Source organism: Prionailurus viverrinus, chromosome D4 (assembly GCF_022837055.1).
Source record: "Prionailurus viverrinus isolate Anna chromosome D4, UM_Priviv_1.0, whole genome shotgun sequence".
Lineage (NCBI taxonomy): Eukaryota > Metazoa > Chordata > Mammalia > Carnivora > Felidae > Prionailurus > Prionailurus viverrinus.
The window spans coordinates 30,659,001-30,677,170 of record NC_062573.1 but is presented as its reverse complement, the minus strand read 5'-3'; the positions used below and the strand labels follow the sequence as shown (position 1 = coordinate 30,677,170).

The window sequence follows — 18,170 nt, the reverse complement described above, 5'->3', positions numbered from 1 at the left end:
TCTTCTCTCTTTACTTATCAACAGGTCATGTCTATGACAAAAAGGGAATGAAAGTAGAAGTCTCTGAGGTGAGTGATTACAGTTACCTGTGATATGCGTGAGAGCTGAGACCATGCTAAACAGCAGCATCTTTGACACAAATTGAGAGTCCCTTAGTCCTGAAATAGTAAAGCTTTTATTGGCCCATAATATCAGAAAGCATTATATAAATGACCTATGTTTATTTGAGGGGATTTGGGTTTGTGCTTTAAAATCAAAATAGCTTTCTTTCTTTTTTCTTTTTTCTTTTTTCCTATTTGAAAAATAGTCTTTCCTCATATTAAAAAAGTCCAGTCAGGGTGCTTGGGTGGCTCAGTTGGTTGAGCGTCCAACTTCGGCTCAGGTCATGATCTCATGGTTCATGAGTTAGAGCCCTGCACAGAACTCGAGCTCACTACTGTCACTGCAGAACTCTCTTTGGAGCCCTCTCTCTCAGTGCCCCTCCCCCACTCAGGCTCTCTTTCTCCAAAATAAATTTGTTTTAAAATCCAATCAATACAGAAATGTATGAAGAAGAAAGTGAAAATTGTTCAATCTCCTTTAGAAAACCAATGTAAAATTTGGGGGTATATTCTTTCATGTGTTTTCCATGTGTGTATATGCACACACATATACATCAAGATCTAATGATAGATGGATGGATGGATGGATGGAAGGAATGGAGGGAGAGAGGAAAGAGAACAAAGGGAAAAAGGAAAGAAAGAGGAAGCATCATAGCATGTATCCTATTTGCAGCTTCCTTTTTATTCACTTGACATTATATTCTAGTCCCATTTCCCATTCTAGTCCCATTTCCTCCTTTTTATTCACTTGACATTATATTCTAGTCCCATTTCCATGTCAGTAAATGTAGGTCCACATCATCATTTTGAATGAGTGGCATATCCATTTGTATTAGTGTACCTTAATTTATTTAACCAATCTCCTATTTTTATTCCATTTTATTTTGTTATTATAAATAGCACTGTGGTAAGCACCCTGGTACTTACAGTTTTGTCTCTTCTTCTGATAATTATTTCCTTCTAATGAACTCCTGGGAGTGAAACTGATTGGTCAAAGGGTAGCCACATTTTTAGCACATTTAATATTGCCATATTGCTCCTAGATAGATTGCATCAGTTTATAATCCCACCAAAAATATATAATAATTCTTTTTTCTCATATCCTTATGAGTACTGAGTATTAATAATTTTTTAATCTTTAGAAATTTAATTGGTGGGGCGCCTGGGTGGCGCAGTCGGTTAAGCGTCCGACTTCAGCCAGGTCACGATCTCGCGGTCGGTGAGTTGGAGCCCCGCGTCAGGCTCTGGGCCGATGGCTCAGAGCCTGGAGCCTGTTTCCGATTCTGTGTCTCCCTCTCTTTCTGCCCCTCCCCCGTTCATGCTCTGTCTCTCTCTGTCCCAAAAATAAATAAACGTTGAAAAAAAAATTAAAAAAAAAAGAAATTTAATTGGTTAAAATGGCATCTCATGTTATTTACCTCTCTCTGATTACTTATCAGATTGAATCATTTTTATGTGCTTATTTCCCCTTCCCACTTTATTGCCTGTTTATAGTTATTTTCTCAGTTGCCCGTTCATATTCTTTGCCCTTTTTTTCTTACTTGAAAGTACTTTTTATAAAGTAAAAATAACAACCTTTCCTTTGGCACATACAGTAAAGTTACTTTCCCCATTTTTGTCTTTTGGGTCTTGTTTATATTTTTTTCTGTGTAGAAGTTTCTTTTTTTTTTTTTCTGTGTAGAAGTTTCTAATGTATGTGATCAAATTTGTCATGTCAGTCTTTTTCCTTTATAGCTTCAGGAACATTATATTGCAACATACTGAATAGTTGTATCCCACACAATTATAAAAATATCTTCCTATTCATTCTTTCTATTTCTAGCTGGTTCATTTTGACTATTTTCTCCAGTATTGGATCTCAGCTTTTGTTTATAGATTTGATATTAAACATCCCTTCATAGGGCTTTATCTGTTACCTTCATGATACTCCTCACCCTATCCCTTTCCTTCTATAACTAATTCCAAACCCTTAGCCACTTGACTTATATACCAAATAGCTAACTCCAGCTCCCAACTACTTTCTCACCCCTATCTATCCAAAGAGATTGGGAAAGGGATAGAAAATCTACTTTTTCCCCCCTTAAATCCCCTTTTAGAGACTCTGCAAATGACTTTGGCAATATAAACAAAGTTATAGCTTATAGGGAATAAACTGTTATTCTGGAGTTTCTTTCCCCTACCTCTTCCTTCCACTACTGATTAATCATAACATGTGTTCCACTGGATCACTGGACTCTTTTTTCTCTTGTAAACAAGCTTACCTGTTGCCTCATCTCTTCATAAAAATGATTTCTTCTCCCTGCCTTGATTGACTTTCCCTGAGAACATCCCTTTTCCTCCATCTCTCCTATTCTGCATACCAAAAGCCCAAATGTATTGTCTTCATTATCCTGTGCTAACTTTAAACCGTTACTTTTTCTTCCTGATATAATTTTTCCTCCTGTGATGCTTATGACTTCTGGCAATGCTCCTCCTTAACTCTTCCTGTCATTGACATCTATGCATCTTCTGACTTCTTCATCTCATTCACTGAGGACTTTGAAAATTGGCTCCTATTCTTCCTCTGTACCCAATCCCTACTATCATCTTGGGTGGTACTGGCTACTTTATGGATGATCTGTCACCATGGATGCTTTCAGATGTCAGAAAAAATATGCCTTTCAGATGACCTGTAGTACCCAAAAAATCTTCATCACCCTTTTCCATGTCACTATCTAGAATTGTACTACTCTGAAATTGTAAACTCTCTCATCCTGATCTCTGGTCACATACCTTATTTCTCTATCTCTCTTCGTACTTGACTTCTGCTATATATGCCTGCTTTCTTATCTTTGGAAAACTCACAAGCCCTCAGCTCTCCTTTTTCTCCAAGTCTGTCAATTCCTCATGGCTTTACTTCCTTTCCTGTCTTGCCCCCATCTGTACCCAGGATCATAAATATCCTCAGTACCTTACTAGTCTTTTTTCTCTTTAATCACTCACCAAATCTCAACCTTTAATTAACCAAGCCATCTATCCTTCTCTGTTCTAATCTCAGAGTGCCAAGCACTTTTTGGAGATCACAAACTCATTAAAAATTCAGAAACTCCAACCTCTTTTAGGCTTCCAATATTATTTGGATAATTTTTTACTAATTTGTGATCAGCGTCATACTTAATTCTGCATGTTAGCTATTCTAGAATTCACCCTCAGGCCTTCTCCTACATCCCCCTCTGTCCCCAATATGCAGCAGATGATATTGCCTTCAACTTTACTGAGAAAAATTCAAACTATCAGCTAAATATCCTTTTCCATACATACTTCAGAACACACCTTTACCTAGTTTCCTTCAGTCTCAAAAAAGGTATCCTGTTTTCTTTCAATACAAGTCTCTTTGTATATTTTACATTCCATCCCTTTCTACTTCTTCAGGAACCTCAGTCATTCCTGTATTCGCTCCTTCTTAATATCTGAAAGTTATTCTTCTTATGTGATTCTTTCCCTTCAGCTCAAATTTTCCCTTCCTTAAAAAAAAAATACTTAGTACATCCCTACAATGGAATATTATTCAGCACTAAGAATAAATGAGCTATCAAGCCACACACACAAAAGGAAGAACTTAAAATGCATATTGCTAAGTGAAAGAAGCTAATCTGAAAAGGCTACATACTATGATTCCAACTATATGACATTCTGGAAAAGGCAAATTAGTACAGACGGTAAAAAGATCAGTGGTTGCCAGGGGCTTGGTGAGAAGTGGAGAGAGAGATGAAGCAGTAGAGCGGAACACAGGAGAGTTTTAGGGCAGTGGAACTATTCTGTGTGATGCTGTCATGGTAGATTCATTACAATATGTATGTTTCAAAACCCATAGAACTGTATGATGCAGAATTCTACTGTAAACTATATACTTCAGTTCATAATAACGTATTAATATTTGTCGGTTGTAACAAATGTACTACAGTAATGTGAGATGTGAATAGAGGAAATCAGAGTAGAAAGAAGAGAGAGAAAATATATAGGAACTCCTTGTACTTCTGCCCAATTTTTCTGTAAACCTAAGACTATTCTAAAAAAGAGTATTAACTTAAAATAAAATAGTTAAAAAAATTAGTTAAAATCACCCTAAGCCCATTAACCAGAGGTAACCACTAAAAATAAATTTTTATATTTTATTTTGACTCATATTTTAAAAAGCACTTAGAACCATTCCTGTATTACCCTCTGTCTCCCATCAGTCCAAAATACTTATTGAGTATCAACCATATGTCAGACTTTGAGTAAATGCTAAAGGTTGGGGGAAAACAAAAGAGACATTTTCCCTACCTTCAGAGAGTTGGCAGACTTGAGAAGGAGCCATATAAGTAAACAGGCAATTACAGAGGTCTCTAACTCCTCACCTTTCTTTAATTCTTCAACCTACTCTCTGTAATAAGATTCTGTCCTATGATAGCCACTGAAACTATCCTAGCCAAGCTCACTAATGACTGCCTTGCTGTTAAGTCCTTACTCAACTTCTCTGCAGATTTTAACACCTAAACTCCACTTTTTCTTAAAGTTTTCTTGTCCATTGGCTCCTGTTAAATAGCTCTGTTCTTGTTTTTTCTTCCTGTCTGCTTTTTCTCATCAACTTGGCCATAGGGACTGATGTTCTCCAAGGCTCTATTATTGAACCTCTTCCCCATCTGTATCGTCTCCTGGAATAATCTCATGTATTTACATGACTTTAATTACCACATACTTACTGATGAACTCCAAATACATCTATCAGAGGAATCCTTTGTAGCTCCCTCCCACCCATGGCCAAGGCTAAAGATACTTTATAAAAACTAATTATAGCTATGTCACAGCATCTCCAGGAGTTTCTTCAGTTGCCACCTCTACCCTCCATTCTGAATCCACTTCCTTTCACTTGATATCCCCAGTTTCCATCCTTTTGTCTGGTACCTGGATTTGCCTTTCAACCTTTTTTAACTGGTTGTTTGGCTTTCAATTTCAGAATTATCCATGAATGCTACTTCTCAGGTCATGCTGTACTGCAGCTCCAAGCCAGCCCTGCCTCACTGCTTGTACCCAGCCAGGTGCAGTATTCTCAAACATTACTTGCCTGGAGGAGGAGATTAGAAACTAGCTCAAATCTCTTACCTAAACTTCAAAACTATATATGGCTGCTTTCATTACTACCTGTTAGTGCTTCAAGTATCTCCAATTTAGTCCATCAGAAACCTCCTCCTGACAGGTATCCTATCACAGTGAATGAGGAAATATAAAATTATTCTTAACTCTTTCCCTCTGTCACCCCTCATATCATGTTGCATAATTCTAGCTCCCTATATATTCAAACCATCCCCTTATTTTAATATTTATTGTTACTATATCATTTCTCTTGTGGATTACTGAATGATCTGACTGATCTCCCTGCTTCTCATCTTGCTAGTTCCAGTATGTCTTCCATGCTGCTACCAGAGGACTTTATCTGACACAAATCTAATTATGTCACTTTCTCTTTTTTTTAATGTTTATTTCAGAGAGAGAGAGATGTTTATTTAAAGAGAAAGACGGAGTGCAAGCGGGGGGAGGGGCAGAGAGAGAGGGAGACACAGAATCCAAAGCAGCTCCAGGCTCTGAGATGTTAGCACAGAGCCTGATGCGGGGCTCAAACTTACAAACTAAGAGATCATGACCTGAGCTGAAGTCAGATGCTTAACCAGCTGAGCCATCCAGGCGTCCCTAATTATGCACTTTCAGCAGAAAATTGCTGTGACTCCCTATTGCCTATAAGATGGCAATGCAGGATCTACCTCATGCCTACCTCTTCAGCTTTTCTCACATCACTCACCAGCTTCCAGTTCAAAGAGTGTGCCAGTGTAAGAGCCCAGCTCTAGAAAAGCCTCAGGAGATACTATATGATGAATTATCTTAAATTACTGGAACCGCAGACTTCCCAGAGCTCACAATTCTGTGGTTGGCCAGGTCTGGGGCTTGGCTCTGGACCTGACCATACTTTAACACCACTATGACAAAACTCCTTCTAGATGTGATATAGAAAAAGAGCCAATATAGCTCACTAAAACTTCCCTTTCCCTGACATAGCACGAACCAGGACAGTTGTGTCTGTGCTTGACATATTGGGGCCTAGCACAGGTAGCACCACAACTACAAAGAACTGGAAAAGTATCCTTGAGAATCCTGGTATGGATTGGAGAAGTTTGTTACTAACATCACACTCCAGGATGGGGTAAAAGAGTCTCAAGGCCAAATCAAGTCAGAAACAGATGTTTACCCAAGGTGGCCACCAAAAGCCTAGCCAAAATAGAGAATGAGAGTCAATATCTAAAGGAACCAGGAAAATGTTAGTGAATATTAGGTCCAGAGATTGAGGTAAGGGCAATGACCATGAGGGTTAGAAGCAGGAAGGAAACAGAGATGCTGACAGATCAAGTAAAATGGCTCAAAATTAAGTCTGTGATAAACAAGTATGTACTGAAGCTTCCTTGTTATATACTCTTGCCTCTATCTTGCAGTATTTGTCTCTAGCCCCTGTAGAATTAAATAGAAATAGTGCAACACAGTGATAGTCACTGTACTTAGGACTCAGTTCCCTTCCCAGCCCCCAAAATCAGACAGAGGACAGCCAGAGACAAAACCTTTTCCCGATACCATTTATTAATATGGAGCAGTTACCTCCTCATATCTTAAGGTTTGGTTATCATGGATTTGGGACTTAGAAGCTCTCTGCTGTCAGCACAGAGCCCGCTTTGAATCCTCTGTCTCCCCTCTCTCTGCCCCTCCCCTGTGCACACGTACTTTCCCTCTTCCTCTCCTTCCCCCCCACCCTCTCTCTCTCTTAAAAATAAACATTAAAAAAAGAAGAAGAAGAATAGAACGTGAAAATGGCCACTGATCATTCAGGGTAGCTGGGGAAGAAAGGGGGCAAGAAGGGTCTGCCAGGCCGTGCTCAGCTTGTCTCCTATGGGATGGATCTTTCCTGGTCCAAGGGAATGATGAGAACCACAAAGGCCTCAGAAACCAGCACAAAGTCTCCTCCATTTATCTTTCTTTTCTCCTCCCATCCTCCCAAGAATTCTCATCATGTTCCAGAAGCTGTCCCCAAACAGATCTTCTGTAAAGTGTCAGGCTGCTACTAAGAAGTTTGTTCTGACTTCTATGTTCCAGGAAACAGAAAAGGTCGACTTCTCCTACAACAAACTGGCTGATCCTAAGTTTTCATTTTATGACAAGACTTTGGTAGAAGCAGTGAAAAAGGGAGATCGCTGGGTACACTTGTTTTTTCTCTCACTCTCATTGTGTCATACCGTGATGTCAGAAGAGAAAGTGGAAGGTGAGGAGGGGCCTGTGGTCTCATGGACTAAGAATATGTCATAGAACCTAGGATGGCTACAGGTGGGTTTGGTTTGATATCATTTATAATGGCTTAATCTAAGAACTTCCTAATAGGGAGTGTTGTCCAGCAATGGGATGGATAGACAAGTAGTGAGCTTCTCATCACTGGAGATATTCAAGTAGAAGACAGCCTCTTGGTCTTAAAGAGGATTCAGTCATTGGATAGGGGTCAAATGATGCTATCTAGGGAGCTTCCAATCTTGAGATTCAACAATGTTCTGTCACAGAATCTATCTGAATTGTCCCCAAGATCAGCCGCATTATCTCTAACAAGACTTCCTGAAGGAGGAGTTGAGTTGTCCTCTTGTTGCTTCATAATTTCAAGGTATCCCCACATAGCCTGGTTTCTTTAACAATCAAATATGACTGTGACACCCATGAATTTACTCAAACCTCTTTGACAAACAATGAATGAGAAATGACTGATTAAAAATGAAGAATTTTTTTGGTAACAAACAAGAATTTTGGCAACCAAATAAATCATATCCTTTAAGACAACGTACCTTTAACGTAATACCCTTAGTAACACCTTATATTTGAATATTTTTTAAATGTTTATTTATTTTGAGAGAGACAGAGTGTGAGTGGGGGAGGGGCAGAGACAGAGGGAAAAACAGAATCCAAAGCAGGCTCCAGGCTCAGAACCGTCAGCATAGAGCCTGATGCCCGGCCTGAACCCACGAGCTGTGAGATCATGATGTGAGCCAAAGTCAGACACTCAACTGACTGAGCCACCCAGGCGCCCCAGTAACACCTTTAGTTTTACAAATTGCTTACATTTATATTATCTTCCACAAGCTTCACAACAGCCCTCTTAAGTAAGCATAATGAGAAAAATTACCCCAGTTTTATAGAAGGAAACTGAAGCTAAAAGAGATTATATGACTTGCTTAAAATCCTATAGTTAAGAAGGGCAAAGATAAGAAGCCAAATCTCATTTCTCTTGGCCCAGTGAGATCCCATCCCACCACGGGTATCTCCAGACCTGGCATTCTAACAAGTTGCTATTATTTGAAGCATATTTGGACTTGTCATTTTTTATTGCCTTACGTGACAAAGTAGGAAACAAACAAGAAAAATAGTCTTACTGTTTCATAGATACATCTTATGTCTGACCTAAAATTATGTGTCCCGTGTGACTTATCCACAAGTATAAGACTCTGATGATGCATAACTGTTTTTAAAAATCAAATTGCCTGGGGCGCCTGGGTAGCTCAGTCGATTAAGCTTCCAGCTCTTGATTTCAGCTCAGGCTATGAGCTCACGGTTCATGAGTTCAAGCCCCACAGTGAGCTCCATGCTGACAGTGTGGAGGCTGCTTGAGATTCTCTGTCTCCCTCTCTCTCTACCCTTCCCTTACTCTCTCTCTCAAAATAAATAAACATTTAAAATAATAAAAAATCAAATTGACCTTCCAAAGAGAAATAATCCAAAATATACCTCAGGTTGTAGTGATATTTTGAAAGAGGAGTTACACATTTTTCGATGCTAAAGTGTTTGCATCGATCAGTGCAGTTTTTTGCCCAGTTCTTTTTGGGACCAAAATAATCTGAAGCAGTTACTAGAATTCAGTAGTTTGTGATGAGAAAAAAACAATACATGTTACAACTGAGGACTGAAAGGGTTTTTGTTGTTAATTTTCTGAAGTGTTTCTTCACAATCTAGGAAAGTATTTTTTCAACTATGGACACTGAAAACTATAAGTTAAAATTACCTTATAATGACAAAATGGGAAAGAATAAATTTTTATTTTATTCTACTGTAAAAAAAATTAAATACAGAAATGTCTTGAGTAATATGAGATTGAAAGACTTATTCACCAGAATAAGTCATTTACCTTCCCCAAGTGAGAGTTTCAAAGGTGACAATACTCATGTATTTTTTAATTGTTTGTTACATCATCAATCTTATTATCATCAATCATATTATCCTATGCTATATATCCTATCCTTATTATCCTATCTTATAGGAGTGTCCATCAAAGTGTAGCCAGTCTCATGTAGAAGCAGTTTATGCAGAACCACTTGCCTGAAACTCACCCAGGAGATTTGTTAAAAATTCAATTTATTGGGTCATCCTCCCAGATTTTGTGATTCTGGATTCAGTAAGCTTGAATAGGGCCCAGGAACCTGCATTTTAACAAGCTCCTGACCCATCTTTACCCACTAAAATAAGAGAGTAATTGTGTTTGTTCATTTGTGTATATTGCATATACCATGTACCTCTGTAATACCAATTCAGGTCTGTGAAATAAGTTGAAAATATTGGAAAGGAAAAAAAAAAAAAACCTGTCATGCAATCTGGCCTTTTAGGGCCAAACTTGTGAGGAAGTTTGAAGAAAGATGTCTGGGCTCCATATTTACTTAAGTCCCTTGGTGTCACTTCTGGGTTGACTTCACTTGCACATCTCTGCGGGCTCTTGTTGCCCTCTTCTCTCCTACCAGGTAAGCTGGTTTACCAGGCTCAGTCCCCAGATGAAGGTGCCCTTGTCACTGCTGCCAGGAACTTTGGTTTTGTGTTCCATTACCGTACCTCTGAGACAATTGCAGTAGTTGAAATGGGTGAGACCAAAGTCTACCAACTGCTGGCTATTTTGGACTTCAGCAATGTGCGCAAGAGGATGTCTATTGTTGGTAGGTGCCCCTTCTAGTCAGTCCTCTCCCCTTATTTGTCTTTCATACACATTCACATGTTGACTTTCTCTTTTATCTACACACGAATGTTTTCTCCCACTCACATGCCTTCTCAAAGGTACTGTTCCTCAAATACAAACACATAGCCATTCCTACTTTCTCACATACCCAAATAATTTCTCTTTGAGAGCTTGTTACCATATACTTGTTCCTAGATAGTGGTTTGTCTGAACCCCCAAAGCCAAGATGAAAACAGAGAATAAATCCATGAAGCCTGACCTTGGAATAAGAGATGGGGGCAGACAATATAAGGGAAATTCATACTATCTTACTCTCAATTAGTTTTGGCCTCAGACAGAAGAGGAAGAAGGTCATTTTTCACTCTTGGTCCTTACTAGGTACAGACCTTGGTCTAGAACCTAAATGTGAGAAGCTAAATGTGATTCTGAATCAGAGTCTTCCACAAGAACCCATGGAACACAGGAACCCATGGAAGAACTGGTTCCATAAGGTCTCCTTCCACCCTCACTGGCCCTTACGGCATTATTTATCCTCTGTGACTGCTCACTGAGTGCTTAGCCCCCTAAAGGATCAGAAATAAATGTCATGGGAACAGCCTCATGCCATCCCTCAGTGGCCCAGACAAGTTCTTGTAACAATGGGCCTATGTGATTACTCTTCTTGTTTATCCTTAGTGAGGACACCTGAAGATCGAGTAATGTTGTTTTGCAAGGGTGCAGACACCATCCTCTGTCAGCTGCTCCATCCATCCTGTAGGTTCCTCAGAGATGTGACCATGGAACATTTAGATGTAAGTGTTTAGGTTGCCCAGGAAGGAAACTGTGGGTGGTTCTTTGTATGCGGATATGCGTCCACATATATGTCCTTGTGTCTGTGTGTTACTTATATTAGTATCTTAATAACATTAGTATATTAGTATAAGATATTAGTATCTGTGTCTCTTTAATTGATGGAAGAATAAAAACTACTTCATTCTGTGGTATTCCTACAGACTCCATTGCCAACTTCTGTGTCAAGAATTTAGATAGCACAGGATCTCAGGGGCATGACTGGGCGTGATGAGGATTGTATCTGTGGGAGCACTTCCTACAATCAAAATGGTTCTCTCTGTAATTCCTGGTTTCGGAGGTCCCATGGTCAGACCTAGAATTTGCTTCAGAATAGGACATGCTAATATGGGAGGCCCTACCTCACCAACCATGGTGAGAACACACAGTTTTGAAGGTATGGAGCAGAAAGCACTGGGCCTGGGCTGTTTAGGGGACTGTTGTTTGCCACTATCCTCTGTTATCATAGGATTAGAATCCCCAAGTATACCACTTACCTACCCCACCCCACTTCCACCTTCTAGGATTTGAGGTGTATCTTAGAGAGGGAGTGGCTCCTTCTGGCACTAGAAAGAAAAAACAGATCTATACTCTCCAGAATTTCTACTCATAAACCCAGATATATTAAGGGTTGGGGGAATAGGACAGGGTATGGGATGGGAGAGGGAGAGATCAGAAAAAAAAATATTTTAAAGAAAAAATAGATTGGAGAAAATGCTATTTTATTAATCCATTTTGTCTTGTCCCTACATTAACACATAATCAGAAGTCAGAGAACACGTAAGTCAATAAACACATGAAAAGATATTCAATTTCATTAGCCTTTAGGGCAATGCAAATAAAAACCTCAAGATACTACTTCACACCACTGGGATAGCTAGATGATCAGATAATAATAAGTACTGACAAAGATATAGAGAAATTATAACCTTCATACATTGCTGATGGGAACGTAAAATGATGCAGCCATTTTAGAAAACAATCTGGCAGTTGTTGAAAAAGTTAAGCATAGAGTTATCGTATCACCCAGCAATTCCACTCCGAGGTTTATTCCCAAGAGAAATGAATAGACACATCCACCCAAAAACTTGTACACATATGTTTACAGTAGCATTATCTATAATAGAAAAAAGTAGAAACAACCCATATGTCCATCATGGATGGCATGGATGTATGGATAAATAAAATGTAGTATATCAAAACAACAAATACTGTTACAAAAAAGAATGACATACTGATACATGCAGATGAACCTTTAAAAAATTATATTAAGTGAAAGAAGCCAGTCACAAAGTCACAAAAGGCCACATATTGTGTAATTTTATTTACATGAAATGTCCAGAACAGGCAAATCTATAAAAGCATGTAGACTAGTGGTTCCAAGGGCCAGGGGGAAAGAGAATGGGAATGACTGCTAATGGGTACAGGGTTTCCTTTGCGAGAAATGAAAATGTTCTAGAATTAGATAGTAGTGATGGTTGTACAACTTTATGAATATATTTAACCACTGAATTATATAAAGGGGTGAATTTTATGATATATACATTATATTTCAAGTTTTAAACAAAGTCTATGAAGTATCCCACACAAGACAGCTCTTATGTCCTATACTGTGTCCCAGAGACCACAGTATACATCCACAAATGGACTAGTCTGAAAAACATATCCTTTAACCTTCCAGAACACATGAATTAGAGTATCTTCTCAGAGGGCATTTCCACAGGCCAGCTCCAAAGATGATCATAGAATTGTTTCAGATGTTTTGACCTGCTTCCTGCTACCAACCTTAACAGACACCCATATGGCACCTGACTACACTACAGTCTGTTAACCAGTGATGATAAACTTGTAAGAGTGAAGCTTATATTCAGGAATCAAGAGTCAAAAACTCACTCCTACTAAAGCACAGTTCCAGGCGCTCTAATACAGGAATCTGCAAACAGGTCATACAAAAACAAGAGACAGTCAGGATTTGGCCCCAGGGCCCTAGTTTGTTCACCATGATAGAAAAGAAAATAACACAAGTAAGGGGTAAGTAAGAAAGAACTTTAACGCAATATGCTATATTGTTATCAAATGGATTAAGAATCTGTCAGTGTATTGTTAAGCTTATAAGACCTCCTTCAGTATCCTATGCAAGATCAGTTTCTGCCATATCTCTTCCTTCTTAAGAAAGTCTCTGAGATCTCTCGGGCTTCTTTTTTTTTTTTTTTTTTTTTCAACGTTTATTTATTTTTGGGACAGAGAGAGACAGAGCATGAACAGGGGAGGGGAAGAGAGAGAGGGAGACACAGAATCGGAAACAGGCTCCAGGCTCTGAGCCATCAGCCCAGAGCCTGACGCGGGGCTCGAACTCACAGACCGCGAGATCGTGACCTGGCTGAAGTCGGACGCTTAACCGACTGCGCCACCCAGGCGCCCCTCAGGCTTCTTTTTCATAGCTTCATCTGCTCACAGTACAGTGGTTTTAGAGATGGCATTCCATACATATATTGTTTTATGTTAATTTCACCTGACAGCTAATGTTAAACATTCAGAAGTAAGAGCAGAATATCAGGATGATAAATTCTTTCTCTCTTTGCTCTTATAATGCCAAAGTGAATTATTTTGAAACTCATGACAGCGATCATGTAAAATTGTTATTCGTGTGCAATTCTCAGTATGTAAAGTCTGCTTTTTTAAAATGTTTGTTTCTTTTTGAGAGAGAAAGAAAGCATGTACCTGCGAACAAGGAAGGGGCAGAGAGAGAGGGAGACACAGGATCTGAAGCAGACTCTGTGCTGATAGCCGAGAGCCCAATGCGGGGCTCAAACTCATGAACCATGAGATCATGACCTGAGCCAAAGTCAGATGCTTAACTGACTGAGCCACCCAAGCACCCCCATAAAATCTGTTTCTAACCCATCCTTAGTTGGATATGAGTTCTGCCCTAAACTACCCATACTCTTCACCCACACCTCCTATGACCAAGAGTATACTTTGCAAGATAGTTAGCCATGGTTAGTTAGGATATATCAGTGGCCATGGAGCAAAAAGATGCTAACTCAGCCAGAGAGCATTCATCAGTGGCCTCATTAACACTGCTGGCTGTGGTTAATCAACTGAGCTAGTCAGCTGTAGACAAATACACAAGCGTGTATGCTTTTGAGGTACCCATTGGATGCTTGAAGGAAGGCAGGAAAACAGGGAAATAAAATGAATGTATGCTTGTGAAAAACAGTAACTCCTTTGATTATTTTTTATAACAACTCCTTTTCACTTTATTACTCCATTCTCATATTATAGACATCATAATCTTCTCTGTAAGCAGTGAATTATTATCCCAATTTTACAACAAATAAATCTAGAAGGCTTCATTTCTCGCAGGGTCACACAGCAAATTAACTACAGGTAAAAGAATGTTCTACATTTCAGAAGTTCTTTCTTTTCTTCCTTTCTTCCTTCCTTCCTTCCCTCCCTCCCTCCCTCCCTCCTTTCTTTCTTTCTTTCTTTCTTTCTTTCTTTCTTTCTTTCTTTCTTTCTTTCTTTCTTTCTTTCTTTCTTTCCTCCTTGCCCCAGAAAGAAATGTCTTTAGGACATTTTGCTGAGAAAGCTCAACAGTTGTTTTCTGGTTAGGCTAGGTACTAGCACTATGGTACTAACTATTAAGCCCTATTTTGCAGGCAGATGGGCCAGTGGGATCAGTCTGCCAATCTCTAAACTCAGCCCTAACCCAGTCCAGGCCTATTCAGTGCACACACATGTCTTCCAGGATTTTGCCATTGAAGGCCTCCGCACCCTGATGGTGGCCTACCGAGAACTGGATAACTCATTCTTCCAGGCCTGGAGCAAGAAGCACAGTGAAGCCTGCCTGTCTTTGGAGAATCGGGAACATAAAATGTCAAATGTCTATGAAGAGATTGAAAAAGATTTGATGGTTGGTGTGAGGAAGCCAGGGACATATTGGGGGCAGAATTGGGGGTGGCACTCAGCAGAGTGAGCAAGATCTCTGAGAGTGGCTTCCAGCAGATCAATAGGTTCGAGCTTCTCTAGATACAGGATACTGGAATCCAAGCTGATTCGGGATGTCCTAAATCTTTCCCCCTGTAAATAATAGGGGGAAAACACTAGTTATAAATTTTATCTTATCCCAAAGCTGCTCACAGAAACTAAGTAATCTGGGAGAAATGAGGATCTGAATAATGCACAAATTAGATAATCCACAACTAATTGATGGAATAATCAAGACAAAATATTCATTCATTCATTCATTCATTCATTCATTCAACGTATTTATTAAGTGCCTTCTATGTGTCAGGCATTGTTTTAAGCCCTGAGCATGTAGTGGCAGACAAAACAGACAAAAAAGTGACATATGTAGTATGTCAGATAATGAAAGTGCTGTTGGAGAAAATAAAGCTAGGGAGTATCAGCATATGCATGTATGTCTTGGAGAGGGCAAGACATAGTTGCTATTTTAAATAGGTTGTTTAGTCTGAGCAGAGACGTGAAGAAGGTGGCAAGCCAAGCAGATCTCTGGGGGATTAGCTTTCCAGACAGAGGGAATGGCATGAGTGAAAGCCCTGAAATAGGAGCAGGCCTAACTTGTTAGTTGAACAGCAAGGTGCAGTTAGTCTGGCTGGTACAGTTTAAGTGAGGAGGAGAGAATAAAAGGACGTGAGACAGGGAAGTAGTAGAGTGCCCTCATAAGCCAGTGTAAGGACTTATAATGAGATATGGAAAGCCATTGAAGAGTTCAACCAATGAAGTGATGCGATAGCTTTCAAAACAATCACTCTGACTGCTGTGTTGAGATTATACTATAGGGGAGCAATCATAGACCAAGGGAGACCAATTAGAAGGTAGTTGGAATAGTACAGGTGAGAGATGATGATAGCTTGGACTAGGTAGAAGTAGTGGAAGTGGTGAGGAGCGGTCGAATTTTGTACATTTTTTAAAAGGTAGGGCCAACAGGATTTGCTAATGGATTAGATTATAATATGAAAGAAAGAGAAGTTAAGGGTGATCCCAAAGTATTTTTTACCAGAATGATACAGGTTGGCTCTGCTATAAAAAGAGAAACTATTGATACCAAATGAGAAAACACAGAGATCCCAAAGCTTACAAATCTCCTTCCATAATCAGTTGTTAGGTTAGTACCTCTACTCTGTCCTTCTGGAGGCCTAGCAGAAATCAGCCAGTAGTTTGTCCATCTGTCAGTTCCTCAGACTGAGTCCTGGTGCCCAGCCCTGTGGCCAACCCTGCAAGCCAGGAAGTATGCTGTGAAGCAAGAGAGAATGGAAAGTGTGTTGAGAAACAGATGGTTTAGAAGTGGCACACAGCTTCATGTATGACTTGGGAAAGTCTTTTCCCTCTTTGATCCCTAATATTCTGGTTTTAAATTTGATTTATGTGTTTGAAAAGCTAAATCTGTTGAGAAGCAGAGTGTGCTGAATTTTATACTATCTGGATCCTCATGCCAGGACAGAGACAACTTAATAAGAATGTGATGAGGTGCCAGTTGAGTTGTTGGGTAGAGCTAAATGCTGTGATGCTCTCCTTTTTCCTCACTCACTGCTATCTCTGTTCAAAGCTGTTAGGGGCCACAGCCATTGAAGACAAGCTGCAGGATGGAGTACCTGAGACAGTCGCCACCCTGAACAAAGCCCAAATTAAAATGTGGGTCTTAACTGGAGATAAGCAAGGTAAAGGGGAGGTCCTGGCCTGACCAATCCTCTTCCTTACCCACCTTAGCCATTTCTTTATATTATTTTGTATTTTCTTTTTGTCTTAGCCATTTATTTCATAATTACCTTATAACCCAGGCCAAGTCCTTACAGGACATCTTTACTCCCAGTCTTGCACATAGTTTGTTAAGAGTATACTTTATGCCGGATACTGTATTAAGCATTGAGGAAACAGAGATGATTCAATCAGACATGATCCCTGTCATCCAGAAACCCACAAGCTAAAAACTTTGGAGTTATCTTTGACTGCACCCTCTTTGTTGTCCCAAAGATTCATTCTCTCACCATGTCCCACCGTATCTTCTGAAGATCCCCTTGACTGTGCGACCACCTTAATTCAGCCTTTGTTCCCTGTTTGCTGTACTTCTGAACTTCTGCAAAAACTTCTGAACTGATTTCTGTCTCTTGTCCTTATTAATTTCAGTACAGCCTACATACGATCAGTTTAATCTCACTAAAATATACTACTTTTATATGTTATTCCTCTGATCAGATACCTTTAGGAACTCCTCATGGTAAAGTCAGACTCTACTGTCTGGCCTTCAAGATCTGGATAATTTCTTGCTACTTACATATACTGCAACTTGAAGTGACCATCGTCTTTAGTATGTCCCAAACAATCAAATTCCTTTTCTAGAGCCTCTGTTTGAGTTGTTTTCCCATTTGAAATGTTTTTTTCTTCACCTAAATAAGTCTTACTCATCCCTCAAAGTCTTTTTCCAGGAAAGTTTCTATAACAATTCCAATCTCTCCTCTGAATTTTGATATCGCTTGCAGTCAGGGTTCAGGATTTATTTTTTGGAAAATTTTTTTCCTTAGTATGAATTTATTCCAAATTCCAGATTTCTTGATGTAAAGAAAAGACCACAACCAAAACATCCCAGTCCCCCATAAAATCTAGCATAAACACAGGCACAGGGATGTACATCCTGACTATTTGGAGAAGTGTATACGCTTTGGAATTGTTTTAAGAAATGAGGGAAAGATCTATTGAAAGACTAAGCCAGAATGGTGCTTGCTTCAGCAGCACATACGCTAAAATTGAAATGATACAGAGAACGTTAGCATGGTCCCTGCACAAGGATGGCAAATTCATGAAGCATTCCACATTAAAAAATGAGAAAAAAAGAAAGGCTAAGCCAGAATGATCCTAATTATTGATAAATTATTCAGAAGTCTGTACTAGGTAAACAGTCTCCTGTGTGTTTGAATATGGTCTCCAGTGACTCATGAAAGATACACTTTGACTGCATCCATGGCAAACATGAACAAATGGGCTCTGTTGCCCACTGTTAGAGCCTACGTATGTGTACACTTTTGTAAAGACCCTGTCACAGACAAAATGTGACCTGTGTTCACCCTTCCCTGTAGAGACTGCTGTGAACATTGCCTATGCCTGTAACATATTTGAGGAAGAAATGGATGGGATGTTTATCGTGGAAGGCAAGAATAATGAGACTGTTCTGCAAGAACTCAGGT

At 39.5% G+C, this 18,170-nt stretch overlaps 1 protein-coding gene and 1 non-coding gene across 2 annotated transcripts in view; both read left to right on the top strand.

Annotated features, from left to right (window-relative positions):
* The window catches only part of LOC125150132 (phospholipid-transporting ATPase FetA-like), a 100,384-nt gene that overhangs the window by 73,408 nt on the left and 8,806 nt on the right, over positions 1–18,170 (top strand). Inside the window, exons 15-21 of the mRNA XM_047829532.1 lie at positions 25–68; positions 7,257–7,422; positions 9,929–10,117; positions 10,813–10,928; positions 14,717–14,881; positions 16,538–16,649; positions 18,063–18,168. Coding sequence (XP_047685488.1) covers positions 25–68; positions 7,257–7,422; positions 9,929–10,117; positions 10,813–10,928; positions 14,717–14,881; positions 16,538–16,649; positions 18,063–18,168 — 898 coding nt within the window. The remainder of the gene's footprint in view (positions 1–24; positions 69–7,256; positions 7,423–9,928; positions 10,118–10,812; positions 10,929–14,716; positions 14,882–16,537; positions 16,650–18,062; positions 18,169–18,170) is intronic.
* LOC125151011 (U6 spliceosomal RNA) lies at positions 17,703–17,805 on the top strand. The gene has a single exon (XR_007146575.1). It is a non-coding gene; the product is annotated as a U6 spliceosomal RNA (small nuclear RNA).